The sequence below is a fragment of the Agelaius phoeniceus genome, chromosome 19 (assembly GCF_051311805.1).
Source record: "Agelaius phoeniceus isolate bAgePho1 chromosome 19, bAgePho1.hap1, whole genome shotgun sequence".
NCBI lineage: Eukaryota > Metazoa > Chordata > Aves > Passeriformes > Icteridae > Agelaius > Agelaius phoeniceus.
In genome coordinates this window covers 5,580,195-5,601,551 of record NC_135283.1, presented here as the reverse complement: position 1 = coordinate 5,601,551, position 21,357 = coordinate 5,580,195, and the positions used below count along the sequence as shown (strand labels likewise).

The window sequence follows — 21,357 nt, the reverse complement described above, 5'->3', positions numbered from 1 at the left end:
CTGAATTTACTTATATGTAACAGATACATTTCCTCTTCAGAACTCTATACGTCCCGATTTCCCTAAATTTTAAGTGCATTCCATCCTTCACAAAGGTACGAAAAATGAAAGAAGAACCTGCATCAGAGGCACTGATTTCCCATCAGAGTGCAAAATAACACAGGGTTGGAGGAAGACACCACACTGAGGAAATGCTGTGGGGCTGTTTGTATGGGGTATCCCCTTTTGCAGCCCTAGCTAAGGGAGAGTGGATGATCTTCTTGAAGAGCAACCCACACAAACCCAGCAAGGCAGAGAAGGCACTGAAAGCCCCAGTGAGTGGTCCCCGTAACTGCCCCAAGTAACCGTGAAGCCCGTGGCGAGGCCGGGACACGGCATTCCAAGGGCAAGCCGGGATGGACAGAGCAGGCGCACTGCGGGACAGCTCTCGCTCCTCGCAGCCCGGGTGAGCCCCACCCTGGCACCCCACGCTCCGCTCCCCGCAGCCCCGCACCCGCCCCGGGTCCGCGGCAGGGCTGGGCGGAGGGGAGGAGGCGGAGGCGGAGAAGAAGGAGGAGAAGGAGGCCGGTCTCGCCTCGCCTCCCCCTTCCCTCTCGCCGGTTTTCTTTGCAGCATTTCCATGCTAGAGGTCCCCACCGAGCTGCGGAGCGAGGATCTGCCTGGCTGCGCCGGGCCCTCTTCCTTCCTTTGTGCATCCCCCAGCCCTGTGCAAGCCGTGCCCCCCCGGCCCGGCCGCCACGTCCCCGCTGCATCCCCTCCTCCGGAGCCCCCCCCGGCCTGGGAGGCAGGAGGAAGCCGGCCCCCCAGGCACGCAGAGCAGGGGCAGCGGCCAGGCACCGGCTGCCACGTCGTGCCACCTCCTCCTTCCCGGCCCAGCCGGGGCACCGAGGCCGCATCCCCGCCCGCATCCCTGCCCGTATCCCCGCATCCATCCCGCTCCGCGGTCCGGAGGCGCTGGGCCCCCCTTCAGCGGATGCTGCGCGTCTCCCCGGGCCGCTGGTGCTAAATGCTGAGCGCCGACAGGATGGAGGAGTTTCAGAGCGAGGAAGAGGAGCCCTGGTACGACCAGCAGGACCTGGAGCAGGGTAAGGATGGGGGCACGCCACAAACTGCCAGGGATGGTGAGCCAGGGGATGCGCGGGCAAAATACGGGCGAACCCCGGGGACGAGAGGGTGGGATACCTTCTCTCTGGACTGCTATTTGGTTGGCATAGCCAGCGCCTCATCCTGCAGTGGCAAATCTCGGCTCTGCTGCTCCAAACCGCTGTCCTGGCCGAGGAAAGTTTAAAGCCGATGGATAGAGGCAGGAGCCCAGAGCTGTCCTAAGCACTAGGGCAGTGAATAATTTGTTGTGTTACATCTTCAAGGTAGCTGGTTCCCCAAAAGACTTGCTGCAGGCAGAATCAAACAGAGGTAGTTATGACACTGCTTTTATTTCAGAGTAGTCCAAGGTAGAGTTATCAGGCGAATTAGTTAGAAATTAATATAAAGGAAATAATGTATTGCTAAGGATGCTGAAAGTCTGTCTCAAAAGCTTTGCTGTCCCAGCCCAAATCCAAAGGGATCTTCAGCTTCTTAGTCACCTAATTACTTCTGGAGATTTTTCCAATCAGCCATAATATCAGGAGAAATATGGGAGGAGAAGAAAAAAAATCAAGGCCAAGTTTTGAATGGCAAAAGAAGCCTTGTTAGAAGATAAATGATCACTTCTCTAGTTTGCTTTGAAGTAACTGTACCTAGTTCAATTGAATGTTTATTCTAAGACTGGACAGTTGGTGCCTGTGAGTATTTGGGGCTTTTTTTTATTATATTTTTCTTATCTTAATATTTTGAGTCAACATGCAGTAAGTAAATAACTGGAAGAAGTCCCATTTCAGGCCAGTGGCCCAGGAATGAACGGGACTGATTTGGCAATGCATAGCAAAAAATCATTCCTACCTGAACACAGTTCCCCTCTGGCATGTTGTGCTATAGGTACAGTTTTATATTTGCTTTTCCCAGCTGACTGTCAGCAGGGATGTGCAGTCCAGCTGCAGTGCCTCAGCCCATCATCACTCCAGTACATTATGTCATGATTTGAAGTTTATACAACTTCAGCTGCAGGACAGGGGCCCAGCAAGGAATGATAACCAGCCCCCCAGGGGTTGTCACAGCTGGGCTTTAATCCCAATTTCTCAATTAACAGGAAGTTGTGGGATACGATACTGGGCCCTGTTCTTTGAAACACAACACTCCAACAAAGCCAAGAGCACAGAGATGAAGCTATCAGCTGGATAAACAGTGCAGCCTTTGAATGCTCAGAAATTCACATTTCTGGGTGACGTCTTCCCATGGCTCACAAGGGGCCTGGGCACTGGTCCAGGGGTGGGATGTAGGCTGAGGAACAGCAGAACTAGGGATGAATACAGGGAGTGTTGAACAACGTAGGACCAATTGATTTTTAGCCTAACATTGTCCCTGGTGTCAGGTTCATGAGTCAGCACTGGCACTGTACAACTGGCTCACAACAATAAGAGCACCTTCCCACTGCAGGCCAGGTTCCCAGCTCTGTCCTAGCAGCCTAAAAACAGAATGACTGTCTCCAGATGATGGATTGAGGCTGGGTACAGGCTCCACTTTTGAGCACGTACAGGACTGGAGGAAAACACACACCCAAAACAAAGCCCAGCTGTGGGTTTGCAGCCTCCTGTATATGAATAGGGGCTGCACAGGCTTGCACAAACTCAAGGAGAGGTGCTGGAAGGCTGTAACTGGAATCAACCAAATGGAAAGGTCCTGCGGGGTAATTACAACCGTAATTAATTTGCACAGTGCACAAAGCATCACAAAGGACAGTGCTGGACTTTGTCCACATACACTGTGCCTTTGCATGACACCCAGAGGTCTTTGGTGGCGGCACAGCCGTGGAGCTGTTGGTTTGGGAATGGGGGGTGGATGTGCAGCACGAGACGTCCAGCATGGCACAATTAGAGGCATTACTAAGAGGATTGGCATGCCAAGAGCCCAGGGTCGAACAGAAACCCACGCCTGGCAGCAGCACCAAGAGGGCAGAGGAGAAAAGCAGAGGCTTAAAGACCATTCCTTAGGAGCAAGGGGTGGGAGAAACAAGAAACAATCCAAGCTAGGAGAGCAGAGAAGGTTCTTCCATGAACCAGTTGGTTGCTGGGCCTTTATCATCATTTCACAGCATCATCAAATATTTATTACATTTACATCCAAAACTGTTTGCTAAGCAACAGATGGCTTAACTGGGAGCTCTGTGATGATTATGTTAATTAACCATTTTAGCACCAGAGTGGAAATCATGCCTCCAGCTCCACACCAAGCACCTGTTACTTTCTTTGTCATCCTCCATGAGCTCCACCTTGCCAAAGTAACTATTTTTTTTCAAAATAATAAATCCCAATCACTCTTTCTTTCCCCTGAAGTGTCCCCAGCAACAGGGTGCATCTACCACATGATTTAGAAGCAGCAAGATCTGGTCCCAGCCTCAGGGCCCTTCCAGTCTTGTTCAGATTAAGCCAGTGCCTTTCAGATACCTTTACCTGTTTCCTGCACACTGTAACACTCTGTGGCTCAAAGCATTGTGCCAAGATGCCTTAGCACACAGAAGCAGAGACTCAAGTCCCAGCCAGGACCCTCAGCAATGACATGGTAACAGCAGTGGTGTCCTGTGAAGTTTCTTTTGCAATGATGTTCCCTCTGGGAAGGCTTTCCGATTTGAGAAAAGTGGTAAAAATGGAGCTGCAATTCCCTCTTACCATGACTTAGCTTATTGCTTTGTAAGCATGAAGAGATATCAGTGCTGCTTTGGTCCAGCCACCTTCCGTGGGCTGGGGGAATCTGTGTCTCTAAGTGTTAAAACCAGGATAAAATTCTGGTGAACCTTTTTCCAGCCATTGTGAACTGATGATGTGGCTACAGTTGCATCACATCCTGTGCACATGGCCTACGTGCAGCCAGACCCCAAGAGAATGAATGAGCTAAAATTAGAGAGTCTGAGCTGCAGATAAGTGGGGGCACCTTTCCTGTTCATCAGGAGCATTTGTGTTTGGGAGGGCTGTGTGCCAACTCAATTGCATCTGGATCCAAACAGAGCCAGCAGCTCTGCCAGCCACTTCCAGCCTTCATCTCACTGCAGCAATCTCGCAAGATGAATCCTCCTTGCAGTCATGCCTCTGCATTCCCTGATCTTCCCAGCCTCCCTATCCCCTTGCCAGCAGTCAGGTCTCAGAGCAGAGGGCAACCCAAGAGGAGGCCTCTGAAAGCCACCCTTCTGATCCCTGACCATAGCCTAAGGCACATGGGGGTTTCTTGGGTGTCCTGCATGGGGCCAGGAGTTGGATCTGATAATCCTGATGGGTCCCTTCCAACTCAGCATATACTAGGATTCTATAAGTGTGGGATGATTCCTTCCATGTCAATAAACAGCCTCTCACTGCCTCTCACTGCCCTGAGATAGGCAGCAGGACCAGAGGGAGTGCAAGAACCAGCACATCACCTCATTGCCATGGCAATACCAGTTGTCCTCCAGGGCAGCCACAGAAACCTTTGGGCCAAACCATCTGCAATGCAGGCTTAGGACATGACAGCTGTAACCTCTAAAGGTCTCCAGATTTAAGGATCTTTTTTAATTCCTCCTCCTCTTGCCAAGCATCTGGTTGATTGAGTACTAAGAAGGAAAATGACACAAGGTGCTGAGTTTGCACCACTCCCAACTCATCCGTGTAAAGACGCAGGGTCACCAGTGCTCCAGTGACCAGATCCTGGCATTGGGCTAAGCCCATGCTGGCACCCATACCTGCACCACCCAGGTGCTCCAGAGCACTGCAATCCGTTATCAGCTTGCCCAAAGCATTCACTGCATAGGTGAGCTGGTGAAACTCATATTCTACCCCTCAGGAGGCAGTTATCCCAGCAGTCCAGGGACAAGGCATACACCTTGTGTGCCTGTCCTCCGGGCGCACAGCAGTTATCTACCCTCCCTCCCTCCCCAGAGGCAAGCCAGAAGGACAGAGCTTTGCCTGCAGTAGCTGAGCCACTTATTTATTTAGCAGTACAGTACAGCAGGTAGCTTATGGAAGTGGAAAGTTTTCAGTGACTAATTGCTGAGCTGCTTAGGAATGACAAGAGGGACTAGAAAAGTCACAGGAGACAAGGAAATAAGATGACAGGTTAGTCTAAAGAAGTGATGAGAGACTCCAAATATGGGGGGGGGGGGGGGAAGAATATATGTAGATGTATTTTCCTAGAGCGAAAATTCCCCTGTTACTTGAAGGCAGCAAGCAAAAATGGCACAAGGAAGCCAAAAAGGGGCACAAGAAAGCCCCACACACAGCAACTTTCAGTGAGAGACCAGAAGCTCCTCTCCACATCTGCTGAGCCCAGGCTGTGGGAGGGAGCAGAATTAAAGGAACTGCTCGAAAGGGAAAGGGGAAACAAAAAAAACCCAAAAAACACCACCAAAACAAAACAAAAAAAAAAAACTGAAAAAATGCCACAAAAACAAAACAACAACTAAAAAACCCAAACAAACAAAGATCAGAGTTTTCCGTATTTCCCATCCTGAAACAATCAGCTAACAGTGGCAATTCTCCTTGGCAGGGCCATGCACAGAGGATTTATGGACTGAATCCTGAAGGACGTTTTCCCCCAGTGGCTCTGAGCCTGAGGGACTGGGAGCCAAGGCACCGGCCAATAACGCCGTGCACATGGAGCTGTCCCCCCACCCCAGCGTTTTCCAATCCTCTCTCTTTGCTCCTGTACCAGCCAGTGCTGGCTGGTGACAGGGCGGGTGCACTGACTCAGTGTGACAGGCAGGAACTACTCAGAGCAGTGACAGCACCAGGGTCCCATCCTGCTCCTTCTAAAAACTCAGGATAACGCACTGCCCGCTCACTCCCACACTCACACTCTGTCTCCTCTCCCAGAAGGGTTTCCCAGAGCAGCACAGTGCTAAATTCCCACCTCATCTCACTCCAACAGATCTGTGTGCTTGCACTAAACACACCTTCAGGGTTTCCAAAGCTTCTACTTAATCTGTCTAAAAACACTACGTGATATGTGGGCCAAGAATTTAGGAAAATATTTCCAATACAAAATACCCCAAAGGAAGGAGACCAGATGTTACACAACTGCTGCTTTTTGCACAGCTGGGAATTTCAAAGGGATTTTATGTTAGTTTGTTTTTTGGTTTTTTTCCATGTGTATTTAACAGTTATAAACATCTCTCCAAAAAGTGACAGTTCTAATGGCTAAAACAGACTGTTCCTCTGCAGCTTTCTGGGAAGTCACTGTAGTCTATGCAGCTGCTCTGGCCCTGCTCAGTTAATCTGCCTCCTCTCTGAAGGATTCAGACCTTCAAGTGTGTAATATCCAGGTCCATGCTTCTTGGCCTCTTCCAAATATACAGCTGCAGCACCAGCAGTTGGAGCAAGATGTGATCATGCCATCCTCCAAGTTTTCTTGGTCCACAAGAAAGTGTTAAGTCCTGGGAAGGCACCTGAACTGGGAGGTGGTGGCCAAGCACTGGTACCTGCAGGAGAAGGCAGAGCAAGGAGCAGCACAGCACAGCCCACAAGCATCAGTCTTTGAAGCAGAACTGTGTCAGAGACACTGGTTTTGGTGTTGGGCTCCCAAAAGAAGTATTGCTCTGCATCCTGCTCAGGAGTAGTGGTGGACATAACATCATTTTGAGAGTACATCAAGTATTTCATCACTCCCTTTCCCTGCAAACTCAGACTGGAAGGTTACAGCCCTGTGCTCTTGCTGTGCAGCTGCACAAACAGCACTGATCACTCATCTGAGGTCAGGATCTCTTCCCACACGGGCAGCATCTCCAGCCTGTGCCAATAGCCAAGCACAAGACAGCTGGGCTGTGAGTTGAGCACCTGGAGGAACAGGACTTCCTAAACTCCCCACAGCAGATGGGAAGGGAGCAGAAGTGGGGCAGCACCCTGCAAGATGATACACTTTCTTCTAAGTCAAGAAAAAAGGCTGATGGAGAAGAGGTGGTTTTTTGCATTGCTGCAGAGGGTCAGGCTGTTTCTGCATTAAGCTGTAACACATGGAAGAAAGGTCTCTGTACCTAAATGCCTCTGGACATAAGAGGTAGCAGACAGAAGTAACCAGCAGTGGCAGTGCTGGCAGGGGTCCTGGGGGCTGCTACAGCTGCAAAGTGACAGTTGTGCTAGAAGGGTTGCTCCCTGTGCCCTGAGTGTCCAAATCACTCAGAATCACCTGCCTCCCCCTAGCAAGAGGGGAGCAAGGGCATCTGAGTTGGCTGGGAATGGCTCCGAGTAGGGGAATATATTCAGGAGCAGGGCAGGAGAAGGGCAGGACAGGAGAACTGACACAGTTGTGGCAGCCCAGTGCTGTGGGCACCATCTCCTGCCACGTGAGCACGGTGACCTGTCCTTCGCAGGGCGCCTTTGCTCGGGGCTCTGCACGTGCACAGCACTGTGCTGAGCACCCTGGTGCTCATCCTCCTTGTCCATCCTGGGTCACTTACAACCTCCTGCCCCCAAAACACACAGGGGAAGAGGAGTTCTGCCACATGGCAGCCATCCACATGCCTGTGTCTTTAGCTTTAAAAGACTGGAAGCCTTTATTCACGGTTTTCTGCAGCCCAACATAATTAATTAGTTGGAGATTTGCTGCCCGGGGGAGGAGCACATGCAGGAAAGCTCTGGCTCCCTTTCTCCCTCCTCTTTCTTTACTCATTCTCTTCAATAGCCCCACTTGTATATATTTATTTAGGACATTCTGATCCAGGTGCACTATCAAAGCCTCAGAGCCACCAGTCACCAAGCACTTTCAAGCCATTTTAGCCTATAAGGCAAACACAGGCACTGAGGCGGTTTAGATAAGAGAATGGCAGGAAAAGATGCAGATGGAGCCTCAGCCATGGTCTAATAACATCCCCTGTGTTCTCATGCTCTAACAACTTGGCAAAAGGCACAGCAGTTGCTGTGGGCACAGGGATGGGACTGCTCTGTGTGTGTTTGTAGAGACACAGCTCATAAGTTGAGGTGACCATCCTGGGTCTCAAATATTAATATACAGAGGAAAATTCAGAGTGCAGGATGATAAGAGGGAAGAAAGAAAAGGCATAAATTAAATGTAAAACGTCTGGTGAGCATCTGAGAAGAATAAAGGAGAGCTGATAGAGGAAATATTGAATAGAACTGAAAAATATGGAAGGCGAGGAAGGGAGCAGCAGGGGCTAAGAGGGCTGGAGGACTTCTCTGCAGCAGAGCACAGTACAGACAGTGTGTCCCTGAGCCCCTTGTCAGGGATTTCCACTCCTTGGTGATGCCACTTTTGCCCAGGGGGCTCAAGATACCATGGAAGGAGCTGTTCTCAGTGCACTGGGCTTGCCTTGACCCCCTGCCAAACACCCCTCTGCCACCACCTGAGCACCCCCCGCAACCAGGGACACTTGCACACCAAAGGCAGCACAGGAGCACGTAACAGATTACACAAGAGAAAGAAAAGGAAAAAAACAAAAAAAAAATCCCAAGCAGGAAATCCAGCAAATCTCATTAGAGTAACAAAAATGCCACTGTGATCAACATCAGCTCAGCCCAGCAACAGCCACAGTTTGAAAGGAGGAGAAGGAAGAGGAGGAGGCAGCTGTGCTGCGAGGGGCTTAGGCACCCTGTTTGCCCTCACCCAGCCCTAACAGAGGCTTTTCCCCACCTGCTTAATTGGGGCTGTTTTACAAAGCAAGCCCTGCCCTTGTGGAACACCCCACTACACCAAAATAGCAGATCCTCCCCAAAAACACACAAAACACCAAGTGCATAGCTGAACTGAGCAGCAATGTCTGAGTTACACCAGTGTAAAAGCAATGGGGAAGCCACGTCTCAGCAGTAACACTGGTGACTCTCTGGAAGCTCTGGCTGGCCTTGGGAAACACTATCTTTGTAGAACGGGCATATTGGAAAGGCTTTTCCAGGTTGTGTCTGAGGTGCTGCCAGATGGCATTTGCTTCCCTGCACCCCAGCAAGTTCCATTGCAATGCCTTATACAGGCCAAGTACAGAGATTGCTTCCATCACCTGCCATGGAGCAGCAGTAAGTGATATACAAAAGCTGATCTTCACTGTAATATACCCAGACAGCACAATGCCTCACAACTATGAAGGAAAATAAATGAGTAGCAAGTATACCCTATCCCAGGGTAAACCAGAATAGCATCATTCATTTAGACTTTGAAAGGAATAATTGCACCCACCCTTGACTTTAAGTACCCATGTGTAATGGAGCAGACAGCAAATGCCATTAAATTAAACGTCAACAGCATTAAACATCAGTTCTTAACTCTCAATGTACCACATCCATCAACTCATAAGCACCCTGAGCTTCCTCCAGAGACCTCCCCACCCTCCTCCCTGCTCTTCAGCAGATGCATTCACCATGTGCAGCACGGGACAGGAGCAGCCCTTTCCACAGCCCCACATTTAGGAAGGGGCCACAAGTAATTCCTTTATACGTGTTCAGCTGAAAAGGACCTGCAAATCCATAAACCCTTGCTCATCTGCACCACACAGCAAAGGACTTCTGTGTCCCCTGCAAGCTGCTGGCTTTTCAGGACAGGGACAGGGCTGGTTTATGAGAGGTGAGGAGCCAAGTGCAGAATCCCCAGTGTGTTCTCTCACAGCCTAAACATGAGAATCCCTCACTGCAAGAGAGATGACAGGGGAAAGTCCAAAGCAGCTGCACCAGATGGTGGCTTCCTCCAGAAAGCTGCATTTATGAGGAGCATCTGAACAGCTACCAGATCATCATTGAGCCAAAAGCAGCCAAAACCTGCCAGCACCAGGCTTATGCTCTCCCAAAGTCACAACCAGGAGATGTTGGGGGGAAGAAACCCCTCCTGAGGGCTGTGGCAGAGTGCTCTGCTCAAACAGATGCAGGCCAGCACTGGGAAGGCAGAAACAGCTCCAAATCCTCTTTGAGCCTCATTGCAAGGCTGGGGAAGCATCCAGCTCTGCCACAACCCCATGCAGGGAACATGCTTGTGCCAGCACTGCCACAGGATGCTGCCACGAGGGAATAGCCTGCATTTTGTCCCTCAGCCTCCTTCCATCAAAGATGACAGCTTTTGGATCAGATGGGGTTTTCCAAGTTTCCTCAGTGGCACAGAGGTAGCAGAATTATTGCTGGGCTGCTACTGCTGATCTCTGCAGCTCCAGGATGGTGCCTCCTTGATGTTCTGCCCAGCCCTGCTCCTCTGCTTGGATTCAGCTCCTACTCCCTTCCCACCATATGGTCTTTCTTCCCATCCCCACCCTCCTTGCTCAGAGCCCTTTCCCATGGAAGCTTTCAGAGAAATGAAGCCTCCATTCCTCCCTCCCCTGCTCCACAGGCACAGCCCTTTGTTTGGGGACACGGCCTGTCTCCTTGGCTGGTGTTAATTAGAAGGGTCACATCAGTGCTTGCAGTACAGGGAGCCAGAGGGCACCAGGCTGGTGCTGCCCGGGACACTTTGCATCCATATTTCTCTCCTGATAGGATTTGGAAGCATCAGGACTCCATTTTTGAAGTTGAACATTGGCCATTTCACAGTGGCACCTTCAGTACAGGCAGGATGTGGAGGGATTGGGCACATTGAGTAGACACACAGCACTTTATTTCTCCTCCTGCATCCAGAGGTAAGGGGGAAGGGAGTTATCAGCATATCTGCTAAATTAGGGCAAGTCCTTCAGCACTGGCTGGCTGATCTGACAGTGGAGAAGCAAAGAGGAATACAAAAAATTGGGGGAAAACCATAGTACTATGTAGAAAGGATTCCTGAATTCCTAAACAGTTCTTTTTCTCCCTCAAACAACTTGGTGAAATTTCACATTCAGCCTTGGGTTTCCAAGGTCTCTGTGGAGAGGAGCTGTGTGCTCCCTCAGCCCATGAAGAGCCACAATTAGTACAAAGATCAAGAGGGATCTGGTCTGAAGACGACATTAAAGCACTTCCACAGCATCCCCCCCTCCCTTCAGCCCCATAAGCTGGGGGGACCAACAGGTGGGGAAGAGGACTCAGGCACAAGGGGATGGATGAGACAGGATTACCAAGGATGCTTTGGCTGGCAGGCAGAGAGTGAGGGAGTGTGTGTGACAATGGCTGAGGCAGTTAAAAGACACTAAAAGAACCAATTCCCCCATGTCTTTCAAGCCTGGAGTCTCCCAGGCCCTTATGCTCAAAATGGAAATGAAGACTCAATTTCCTCCTCAGAGCCAAGCCCCATTCTTTCCTCTTTCCCACTCATCCCCAAACGCTGCCCATTTCCCCCATTAAATTATTGCTGACAGAGCCCTTTAAATTACAATGCAGGATCTTGCACTGCCTAATCCACTTAACTCAACCCCAGCTGATTAAATTGGATGCCATATGGTGGGAGAGCACTGGTGTAATCCACAGGGACGGGGACACACTTGACTCATTACCTGGAGCACAGCACGGAGCCCTCTCACTCCACACCTTCACATCGGGGCCCTGATTGCTGCCAGGGATGTGATTTCCAAGGTGCCACTCTCCAGGAACAACACTGGCTCTGGCAAGGTGGTGCTGACATTAAACACAGCCCCAAGCAGCTTAAAGGCACAAATTATCCTTCATCTCTGCTGGCATCTGGCTGTTCCCCCAGCCCCAGCTGGTGTAGCAAACACTCAGGTCTCCCTAGGGCACTTTATAAACTAGGGAAATTTGGTGCTTGGAAAAAACCAAATAGGTGGAGGAGGTCTGTCCATGGGGAAACGTGCCAATAACTTGATTGCAGGGAGAGCTGCGACTGCAGCCCTCAGACTGGGTCACTGTGCAATGAAGAGGATTATAATTAAAAAGGTCACAGCCCCTTTAATAATAACACCCTGCAATGCAGGGCACAGCTGGAGAGCACATTCCCATGGAAAGGGGAGATTCGAGGACATACTGAGCAGCTGTTGGCAGCACCACATCTGGGGAACCAGCAGAAAAAAACACAGGCAACACACAAACTGGTAACATATCAGCACATCTCACAGCACAGCAGCATCCATCAGGAAAGCTCCATCCCAGGCACTGACAGCACTGTAGCTCACCCCCTGGCAAGCACTCGTGTCCAAGGTCAGCATGAGCTTCATTTTGTGATGTGTGAGAGTTCAGGGCTTTCCCAGGCTCAGAATACATCCCAGGAGTCCTGGTTCCCCTTCTTCTTGTCTTAGTGACCAAATATCCCTCTTTCCCAATCAACTGCAAGGCAAGTGAACCACTGAAGAAAATGATAGCTACTCTCAGCTCTGGAAAAGCCTTTTCAGAACACATCATTAGATGCAGACTAGAGGGGAGCATTACAACAGGCTGAGAAAATGCCAGGGTAGGAGACCCATGTCCCCTCACACCCTGCAGGACTGTCACTCCTTAATTACCTACAGCTGCATGATAACCACACCAAAGGAAGAAGGAGCAATAATGCACACCAGGACCTGTTTCCTTACCTTTTGGAAGGATTAAAGTCAGATTTTCACTCTGCCATCCTAAGAGCTGTTACGTCTAGAAGCACCAAGAAAAATGAAACCCTCCCCGCTCATAGTCAGGTTTTAAGAAGACAACAAATTCCTGTGAAAGCAAAGGGCCATTCTCAGAGCCAGCTGTGCTGTCCCAGCCTCACAAACAGCATCACCTGTGTGCTCAAACTTTGGCCAACACAGGATTCACAGGGCCTGGAGGCTTCTTCTTTTCCCAGCAGCAAAACCAGCATTTTCAACTGACCATACTGTCAACATCTACTTTTCTCTGCATTTCTCCTGATGTCCAACTTTTTCAGTAGCTTCCTAAGGGCGTTTAGAGGTGGCAGAGAGTGAACACAAAGTAGCTTGTCCTTTCCCTGGAGCTGCCCCAAGGAAAGAGCCTTGGATTCAGCCGCTGCAGTGCTGCCAGGGCAGCACATCTGGGAGGTGCCTCCAGCCCCCTCAGGCCACGCAGGGTTTTATTACTTCTGTCAGTCTATTAGAGGCTGATGGATGGAGGCTGACAGGGAAGGCAAGGCACTCCCTTCGTTAGAGATAATAATGTAATTTATAGAGCATCCCCAAGGCCCTGCAGGGCTTTACCAACCCTTTGCTCCATTCTGACAGGTGCTGAGCCCTCCCCAGTGATAGGGGATGAAGGTGCTGAGCACATGCCACAGCCCAGATCCTGGGCTGATCCTGGTTACAGCAGTGTGCAGGGAGTGTGGGAAGGTTTTGCAGCCAGCAAAGCACTAAATTGTCATTGCATGGGGAGCTGCAGAGTCCTGAGCTTGGCCTCCCCTTGCTCCTGCAGCCCAGCAAGACAAGAGGCCAGATCCTGTATGTTCTATGAGCATATAGCCAGGTCAAAACGTGCCAGTAAAACCAGTGTAATGAAAAATGTACTGCTGTGCTTGATGTGGGGTCATTTTTTGGGGTGGGGGAAGATCCCACCACACCCAGCCATGGAGCTGTGGGAACTGCAGCAGCTTTGTCCCTCTGCTTTTCAGACTTACACTTGGCTGCAGAGCTGGGGAAGACACTGCTGGAGCGAAACAAAGAGCTGGAGGACTCCCTGCAGCAGATGTATGCCACCAACGAGGAGCAAGTGCAGGAGATTGAGGTAGGGACACAGTCGGGACGGGGTGGGGACAGGGGCTGCTTGGCCACCACTGTCACCTAAGGGCAAAGGTGGGAAAGGGGCACTTCCACCAGTGCCCGCAGCTCAGATGCCAGCAGAAAGGCAGGGATGTGCTGTGGGGCATGGAAATTGAAGTATCTTCTGTAAGTGCCTGAAGCAGGATGGATTAAAGTCTGTTTGAGTTTTAATGCCTGTTGACAGATTAAAGCTCATCTCAGCCCTGGAGAGGGTCTCATTCCCCTATTAATTGGCATTTTTCCTTTTCTCACATCCTCATTCTCTGCCCAGATGTGCATACCAGATTTTGGCACCAGATTTTGGCACCAGGCTGCATCTGGGTTACGTTTGTCCTTCCCCTGCACATCCATCAGCCTTCACACTCACTTCTCTCTGCTCTGCTGCAGTTTTCCCTTGATCCCAGAGATTCAGAATCGTTTTTGTTCCCAGCTGGCCCCTTGGCACCCCCGTAACACAGCCCCCTTTGTTAGAAGCATAAAATAGCTCTTTCTCCAAAAGCTGCAATCTAAACCCCCATTTCAAGCATCCTGTGGGGTCAGGGCAGTATTTCTAAGAGCTCACAGCACTGATCTTAGAGGCTTAAATCTGTTGTGCCTGGGAGGGTTTTCATCCACTGGAAACCTTCTAGGGATGTGTGAGTTAAAAAACACCCCCTGATTTAAAAGGACACAGGGCAGAGGAGGTCTGCCAGTTCACAAGAGCAGCACATGATGCTGCAGGGATCAGACAGCTGATGTTTGAGGGAACTAGTGGATGGATTTAGTCATTCCCCCTCCAGCAGCCCATCAGAAGCACATCCACCAGAGGATCTGGAATCTGGCCCCAGATGAGAGTGAGCACCTGAGTAGATGCCCCTCTTCTAGTCTTCCAAGGGTAAGATTTTGCAACAGCAGACTTACAGAAAAGGGTGTGCAAATCCACAGAACCACAGGTCTCCTCATATTTCACAGACTCAGAGTTTTAGCCTGAATTCCCAAGGAAACACAGCTTCTGCAATCGATCTGTCAGGCGATCCAGTAACCAACCGGCCAATTTCAGTCAACTTTCAGTCCCAGGGATATCAACTTTCTTTGGTACTGGGAATAAAAAAGCAGCTGAATAGAGAGAGATAGAGGTTAGTGCCCTTCACAGAGGGCAGGGGAAGTTCAATCGTATTTTAGACACAAAAATATTTGCAGTGGTCAGGGGAGTGAATATTTAATCTGTGGAAGAGGCTTCAACCAGGCAGAGCCACAAAACACATTATCAGAGGAAGCAAAGGCTGTAAGAATTTCTGCTTGTGAAAAACCCGGGATTTTGGATGTGGAGTGCTCATGCTTCACTTTTCCCTGCAGTACCTGACCAAGCAACTGGAGATGCTGCGACAGATGAACGAACAGCACGCAAAAGTCTACGAGCAGCTGGACCTGACAGCACGGGACCTGGAGCTGGCAAACCAGAAGCTCGTGCTGGAAAGCAAGACTTCCCAACAGAAGATCCAGTGGTATGGCCTCCCCTGGATCTTCAAGATCCAAGAGCCTTCAGCTCACCTTTCCCCTGCCCCAAAGTGCAGCCTCTCATTGCTATCTGAGCCATTCTCTTTTGTATCAGCCCATTTTTGCAGATGTTTAGAACACAAGTGTGTTGCAGTAATGCTGGTTAGCAGGGGTCAACCACAGCACAGACATCCCTAGGATGAGGGCTGGATAAAAGAGTGTCTGAAGCTACCTGGAGAGAGGCACAGCAGCCTCTCCTCAGATGCTTTTCCTTGAAGAAAAGACACATAATCCTATCAGGGAGATCCCCAGCACACAGCCCTGAAGAAACACCAGGCACAGATCCAGCAACTCATGAAACCCTGGCTAGTCCATGCTGAAACACCAGTTTATCAATAATACTTCTTTCCTAAAACAAGCCCATGATCAAGGTCATCCCTAGAAACAGCAGCCTAAGCCATGTTCTTTGCAGTATCATTTGCAAACAACTGTGGGGAGGAGGAATTTCTGAGCAGAGTGTTTTACAAACTATCTGCAGACAGAATGAAACAAATCTCTGCCCAGTCTCTGTGTTTCTCTACAAGATAAACAAAAGGAATAGATGCTTGTTTTAAGTGCAGAGATGTTTCAGGAGAGTGCTTATGTCTCAGAGATGACTCGGCCAACTGATTTGAGGACAGGACTCCATTCAATCCCCCTATCCCTTTTTTTATAACTAACCCCATTCAAGAGTGACCACACAGAGAAAGACCAACAAAAAATAAGTGCTGTCATGATCCCAGGGCACACGCTAGAAACTGGAAGCACCTTCCCTAGACTGGATTTCTCTATAGGAAAAAAACACCTTTTAGGAACCTGTAGCATCCAATTTCTCACCTGTGCTCCCTCCTCTCTCTCTGCAGCTTGACAGAAACAATCGAGGGCCTGCAGAACCAGGTGGAGGAGCTGCAGAAGCAGGTGGAGGAAATGCGGAGCTTGGAGCAGCTCCGCATCCGGAGGGAGAAGAGGGAGCGGCGTCGAACCATCCACACCTTCCCCTGCCTTAAGGAGCTGTGCTCCAGCCCCAGGTACAGAGCCTTGGCTGTGGCAACACCTCCAAATTGCTCCCCACAAACAGGGGAGGTGGTGGGTGAGCAAAAACCCCTCAGACACAGAGGTAGGGCATCAGAGCCTAAAACCCATGGCTGGAGCTGAAGGGGGGATGTTCCTCTCACCAACCCACCTGCCTAAGGAGGTGTTGGCAAGGCACAGCCTTCATGATCTCAGCACAGTGAAACTTCCCTTCCCAAACCAGCACAGCCCATTTTCCCTTTCCAGCTGCCTTTCCAGCACAGCACCAGCACCTCCGACTCACTGAAACCAGTTGAGATGGTGCATTTTGTGCTGCATGACTCCAGCACTCCCTAGGAACACATGCAGATACACAATGTGCTGCAAGTGCTGTACAAACACCTTCAGCACTACTGCAGCCTTAATCCTCCTCAAAACCCAGGACTGTGTTAATTCACTGACCTCACAAGGAGATTTCTTGCTCAGCTTTGTCCACAAAAGAGGGTTCTTTAAATAGATAAGCAATCAATAAACTTTGTTACTGAAAGTATCCTCTGCCAGAGGATGTGAACCAAAGACATTTTCACTGCAGCAGCAATGGGGATGTTAATCAGGCCATAACGTGACCCCCAGCAAAATCCACTTAATGTCTCTGTGGTTCTTTTCCCCCCGGTCCCCCAATCCCACTCTCCCTGCTACCACAGGACCTTGGGTCCCCTTGCAGCTCCACAGTTGGTTCTGAAGGTCAGACTGCCCTTCAGTGCCCTGAAATCTGTTCAATACCCCCCACCACAGCCATGGCTCCCAGGAGAAGCCATGGAGCTTGCACTTTTCCAATCTGTTCTAAACAAACAGGATGCCATGGGTGCTTCACTGAGGAGGAAAACCCAAATTCCTGAAGGGAAGAGGGAACTGCTTGTTATCACTTCCCAGGCAATGAAGAAGGGGCACTTCTATCAAAAATCTCTATTTGCTTTGCCATGTAAATCTTCCCTCACTCCCTCCAGAGCACCTCCCAGACACAGGGCTGCACAGGCAGAAGCACATGTGCTTCAGAGTTTTGGCTGGGTGGGTCTGGGGTTGTTGCCATATGCAGTGGGTAGATGGTGAACTCTGTGGTGCACAGAGCAGCTGATGGACTCTAGCAGGAAAAAGCCCAAAGCCACCTACTTTCAGCTCACACTGGTAGCACTTGAACATTCATTCTTGCTTCACTGCAGTGCTGGTGGCTTGTCTGTTAACCAGATGTGTCTTTTACATTTTAGGATCTCATTTCCCTCCTGTCTTTTATTGCTGCTGTCCAATAAAACTGCAAGAGATTTGTCTCTTTGTCCACACCTTGTGATCTCCTGGCTCATGGAGAACGCACATCTCACTCCATGAGCTCATGTCCTTTTTGGACATCAGTAGAACTACTTACATAACAATAAAACACAAATCCCTCATGGGTCAGACTGCTTGGTCTGACTCTCTCAAGCATCTTTCTCCTCTTTCAGGTATGAGGATGCGTTCCAGGTCCACAGCTCTTCCACAGAATTCAACCAGAAGCCACTGGAGAGGGAGAATGAGCGTCTCCAAGCCATGGTGGACTCACTGAGATCCCAGGTGAACCAGGAGAAGCAGCGGAAGGAGAGGGTGGAGCGTGAGTACACCTCGGTTATCCAGGAGTACTCGGACCTGGAGCAGCGGGTGTGCGAGATGGAGAACTGCAAACTGCGCATCAAGGAGCTGGAGGCAGAGCTCCTGGAGCTGCAGCAGATGAAACAAGTCAAGAAGTACCTGCTCAGCAGAGAGGACAACCTGTCTGAAGCCCTCCTTGAGCCACTGAACAATGCCCCAGAAGCAGATTACATCGACCTGTCTGAGGAGGAAGGAGGGAAAAGCCACGGGACATCCATGACCCCTTCCCCAAACCACCCGGTGCGGAAGAGCTGCAGCGACACGGCCCTGAACGCCATTGTGACCAAGGATGCCGTGAGCCGGCACGAGGGCAATTACACCCTGCACGCCAACAACGTGCGCAAGCGGGGCATGTCCATCCTGCGCGAGGTGGACGAGCAGTACCACGCCCTGCTGGAGAAGTACGAGGAGCTGCTCAGCAAGTGCCGGCAGCACAAGGACAGCGTGCGCCACACGGGGGTCCAGACCTCCCGGCCCATCTCCCGCGACAGCTCCTTCAGGGACTTCCGAGGAGAGGGGCATGAGCTGGAAGAGAGGAAAACCATGGAAAAGACCATCAGCAAACATGTGGAGGCTGTGGACAAGCGGCTGGAGCAGAGCCAGCCTGAGTACAAGGCTCTTTTTAAGGAGATCTTCTCCCGCATCCAGAAAACAAAAGCAGATATCAACGCCACAAAGGTGAAAAACAAGAGCAGCAAATGAGTCCTGGCTCTCCGCAGCTCCCACGTGCAATTGCAAAGGCCACGTCTTCTCTTGAGCCCCAGGAAACGCCACGTGGCCCCTCTGCTTTGAAGGTTCGAGAGGTCTGCAAGCAAGAGAATGTCACAGGGACCCAACTCACTTTTTTAAGTTTAGGCTCTGGACAACCCATTGGGACAATTGTACATTGTAGTTAGAGGATTTCAGAAACCACATGACGGATCTCTGCATGAGTTACTGCTGCTGCCAGGCATCACAACAGCAATGTAAACCCCACCATGAAAGAAAAGAAACCAGTCTCCCCCTCCACCCTTTTTCAGCTTGTCCTACAGCCCAATTATCTGCAAGCAAAAGCCTGGATGTCCTCCAGCATCCTGCCACAGCTGGAGGTACAGAGCCTCAAAGTAAAACAAAAAGCCATCAGAACTTTGGGGGCTGCCCCAGCACAGCAGCCCAATCCTCCAGTTAGGTTTTATGGCTGAGAACCTATGCTTGAACCCAAGAGACTTCTATCTCTGCCTTCCCCAAAGGGCAGCATGGTCTTGCTATTTAAGCCATTCTCTAATCAGTCAGGTTTTTCAGCTCTTTACAATGCAAGCTCATTGCAACTGGAAAAACTTGAAGAGAAACATAAGACTGATTGTTCCATCTCCATCAGCGTCGCTCAGTGTTTCAGTCCACACTCACCGGACCTTGCAGGCATATGGGATTTACTCGCTCTAAGTCTGCCCTGGTATTTCAGCCCAGGTGAAGCACCATGCCTGGTAGGAACTCAGTGCCCAGGGCTTTCCCACAGCGAGATAAGAAGTGCTATTACAATATCAGAGACACCCTTTCATCTCACGGTCTGGGTACCAGCTCTTTGTGCTGTGCTTTTCAAGAGGTCATTGTCTCATCATAGCAAATTCCTTAAAAATAGCTTGCATGGGCTCAAAACTGACTCCTAGAGACTTACACACAAGCCAAGGGATGCAGCATCTCCCAGGTCAGGAGTCTGGCCCTGGCAGTAGCACGGATCACACATCACCCCTCACTCCTGCTCCAACATCTCCCCAGCCACAAGGACAGATTCCAGCTTCCTGCTGAAAATAATCTTTCTTGGCTGAGACACTGTCACCTCTTATGTTCCAGTTCCCTTTCCAGCACTGAAATCTCGTCACTTTGGCTTCCACAGACATGCAAATACACAGCCAAAAGGCCACTGCAGTCTCAGGAATCACCAATTTCCAGCTTCCATGAACTAGATGATGACCTTGTACAGTCAGACACGTTTTAGGCAGAGAAGCAGCATCTCATTCCAGCTTAGGCAACACCCTGAGCATTGAGCCACAAAACCCAGCAGTTCAGTGTAAGCAACCTACTCTGTACCCACCTGGAGCAATCATCAGCTACATCTGGATTCTCTTTTCACCAGCTTACATCCCAAAATCTTGGGTCAACAGCTGGAATCTTTGCAACATTGAGAGAAACAAATGTGAATGTGGCTTTGGAAGTGGTAGACTGTTCAAATGGAATAATCCCCTACATCCAAGGGACTGTTCAAACAGAATAATCCCCTACATCCAGGGCTTTGATGCTACAAGGAGCAACCTTTCTTTCACTCCCCGTGGAATTAATATAGAAACCACCCCAAAACCACCCTGTTTTGTTAAGCTGAGTACCATAGAGGTAAGTTGGCAGGAGTGTGATGAGCAAACCACCCCTGCTCCAGAGGTCTCCTCCTCAAAACCACCAACTGCTCTTCTCTTCCACACTCTGCATTTCCAGGTGCCCCACAGCTCCAGATGCATCAGGAGCTGCACGCACTGCTGTGGCTACCAGCTCTGTAACAGTATGGAGAACCTTCATGCCTTATTTATTTATAATGGAAAGCAGTTGTCTAATAAAATAAAATAAATAAAAATGAACAACAACAGCAAGAGAAGCGTTGTTGATTTCCTGGGAGTGTTCACCACCTATTGACTCGGCACTTGTAGCAGTGTTGGTTTAAGGCAGGCAGGGTTTGCCCTGCAGTCAGCTGTTGCTGCAAAGGTGTGGGAAAGGAATCACCCTCACTTTCTCTTTTAAACAATCCCATGTGGATCAGCATCACAGTTAAGTGCACAAAACATTAAATATATTTTTAAAAGCTCTATTCTCTCAATACAGAGAAACACTGATTTTCTCACAGCTCTTACAGTTCTTTTTACTTTTAAGAACAGCACAAGAGCTAATTCTTTGATTTTCAAGTACAATTTAGGTCGAGAAAGTGCTTCAGGCACCCTTGCAGAAAGGAAAGAGAATATGCTGAACTATTCTGCTGCATTATTTATATAACACACATTTTTGTGCACTTGGACTGCCAACACTGCCACGCGATCAAACCTCTCTTTTGTCAGCTCGGAAGTCTCTGTAAAACCACACAATTTCTAAGCTTCCAATTCAAATCCTGTTTTTCTTTTGACCTTTTTTTGCAAACCACAAATCCAAAAACGACTGATGTAAGTAACATGATATTAGTACTTGGCTTGACAAAGGCACAGCTGCCATGTATCAGCAGCATGTTCAGCAAAGTGCTGAGGGCAATTTTCTTCTGTCTCCAAAAATATTAGTGGCCATATATTCATGTCCTGATTGACTGTGTGAGTCAGAATCACTTGATTCCTGCCTTAAGTGGTGCTTTCCGTGATCAGAAGAGGAGAAAATAAGCATCTTCTGGCCTTTTGTGCCACCTTTGATCTAAACTTTTCCAATTGCTTTTGGAATACCAAGGAAAGCTACACAACAAAGCTACTCCACTGAGAGGGAACAAGAGTGCTGAGCAACCACTC

At 49.8% G+C, this 21,357-nt stretch overlaps 1 protein-coding gene across 1 annotated transcript; it reads left to right on the top strand.

The window, feature by feature from the left end:
- Positions 1 to 557: 557 nt before the first annotated feature.
- On the top strand, positions 558 to 20,460 carry CDR2L (cerebellar degeneration related protein 2 like). Its single transcript, XM_054645181.2, has 5 exons — positions 558 to 1,085; positions 13,495 to 13,607; positions 14,978 to 15,126; positions 16,021 to 16,185; positions 17,665 to 20,460. The coding sequence occupies exons 1-5, from the start codon at positions 1,007 to 1,009 to the stop codon at positions 18,548 to 18,550; spliced, it is 1,392 nt and encodes a 463-aa protein (XP_054501156.1). The 5' UTR covers positions 558 to 1,006; the 3' UTR covers positions 18,551 to 20,460.
- The last annotated feature ends 897 nt before the right edge of the window (positions 20,461 to 21,357 follow it).

What these genes read in the sequence shown, in the direction of transcription:
- CDR2L (XM_054645181.2), top strand. Translation starts at nt 1,007, where the DNA reads ATGCTGAGCGCCGACAGGATGGAGGAGTTTCAGAGCGAGGAAGAGGAG. An exon ending in CCAGCAGGACCTGGAGCAGG is followed by an intron (nt 1,086 to 13,494) that starts GTAAGGATGGGG and finishes TCTGCTTTTCAG; the next exon opens with ACTTACACTTGGCTGCAGAG. An exon ending in GAGCTGTGCTCCAGCCCCAG is followed by an intron (nt 16,186 to 17,664) that starts GTACAGAGCCTT and finishes CTCCTCTTTCAG; the next exon opens with GTATGAGGATGCGTTCCAGG.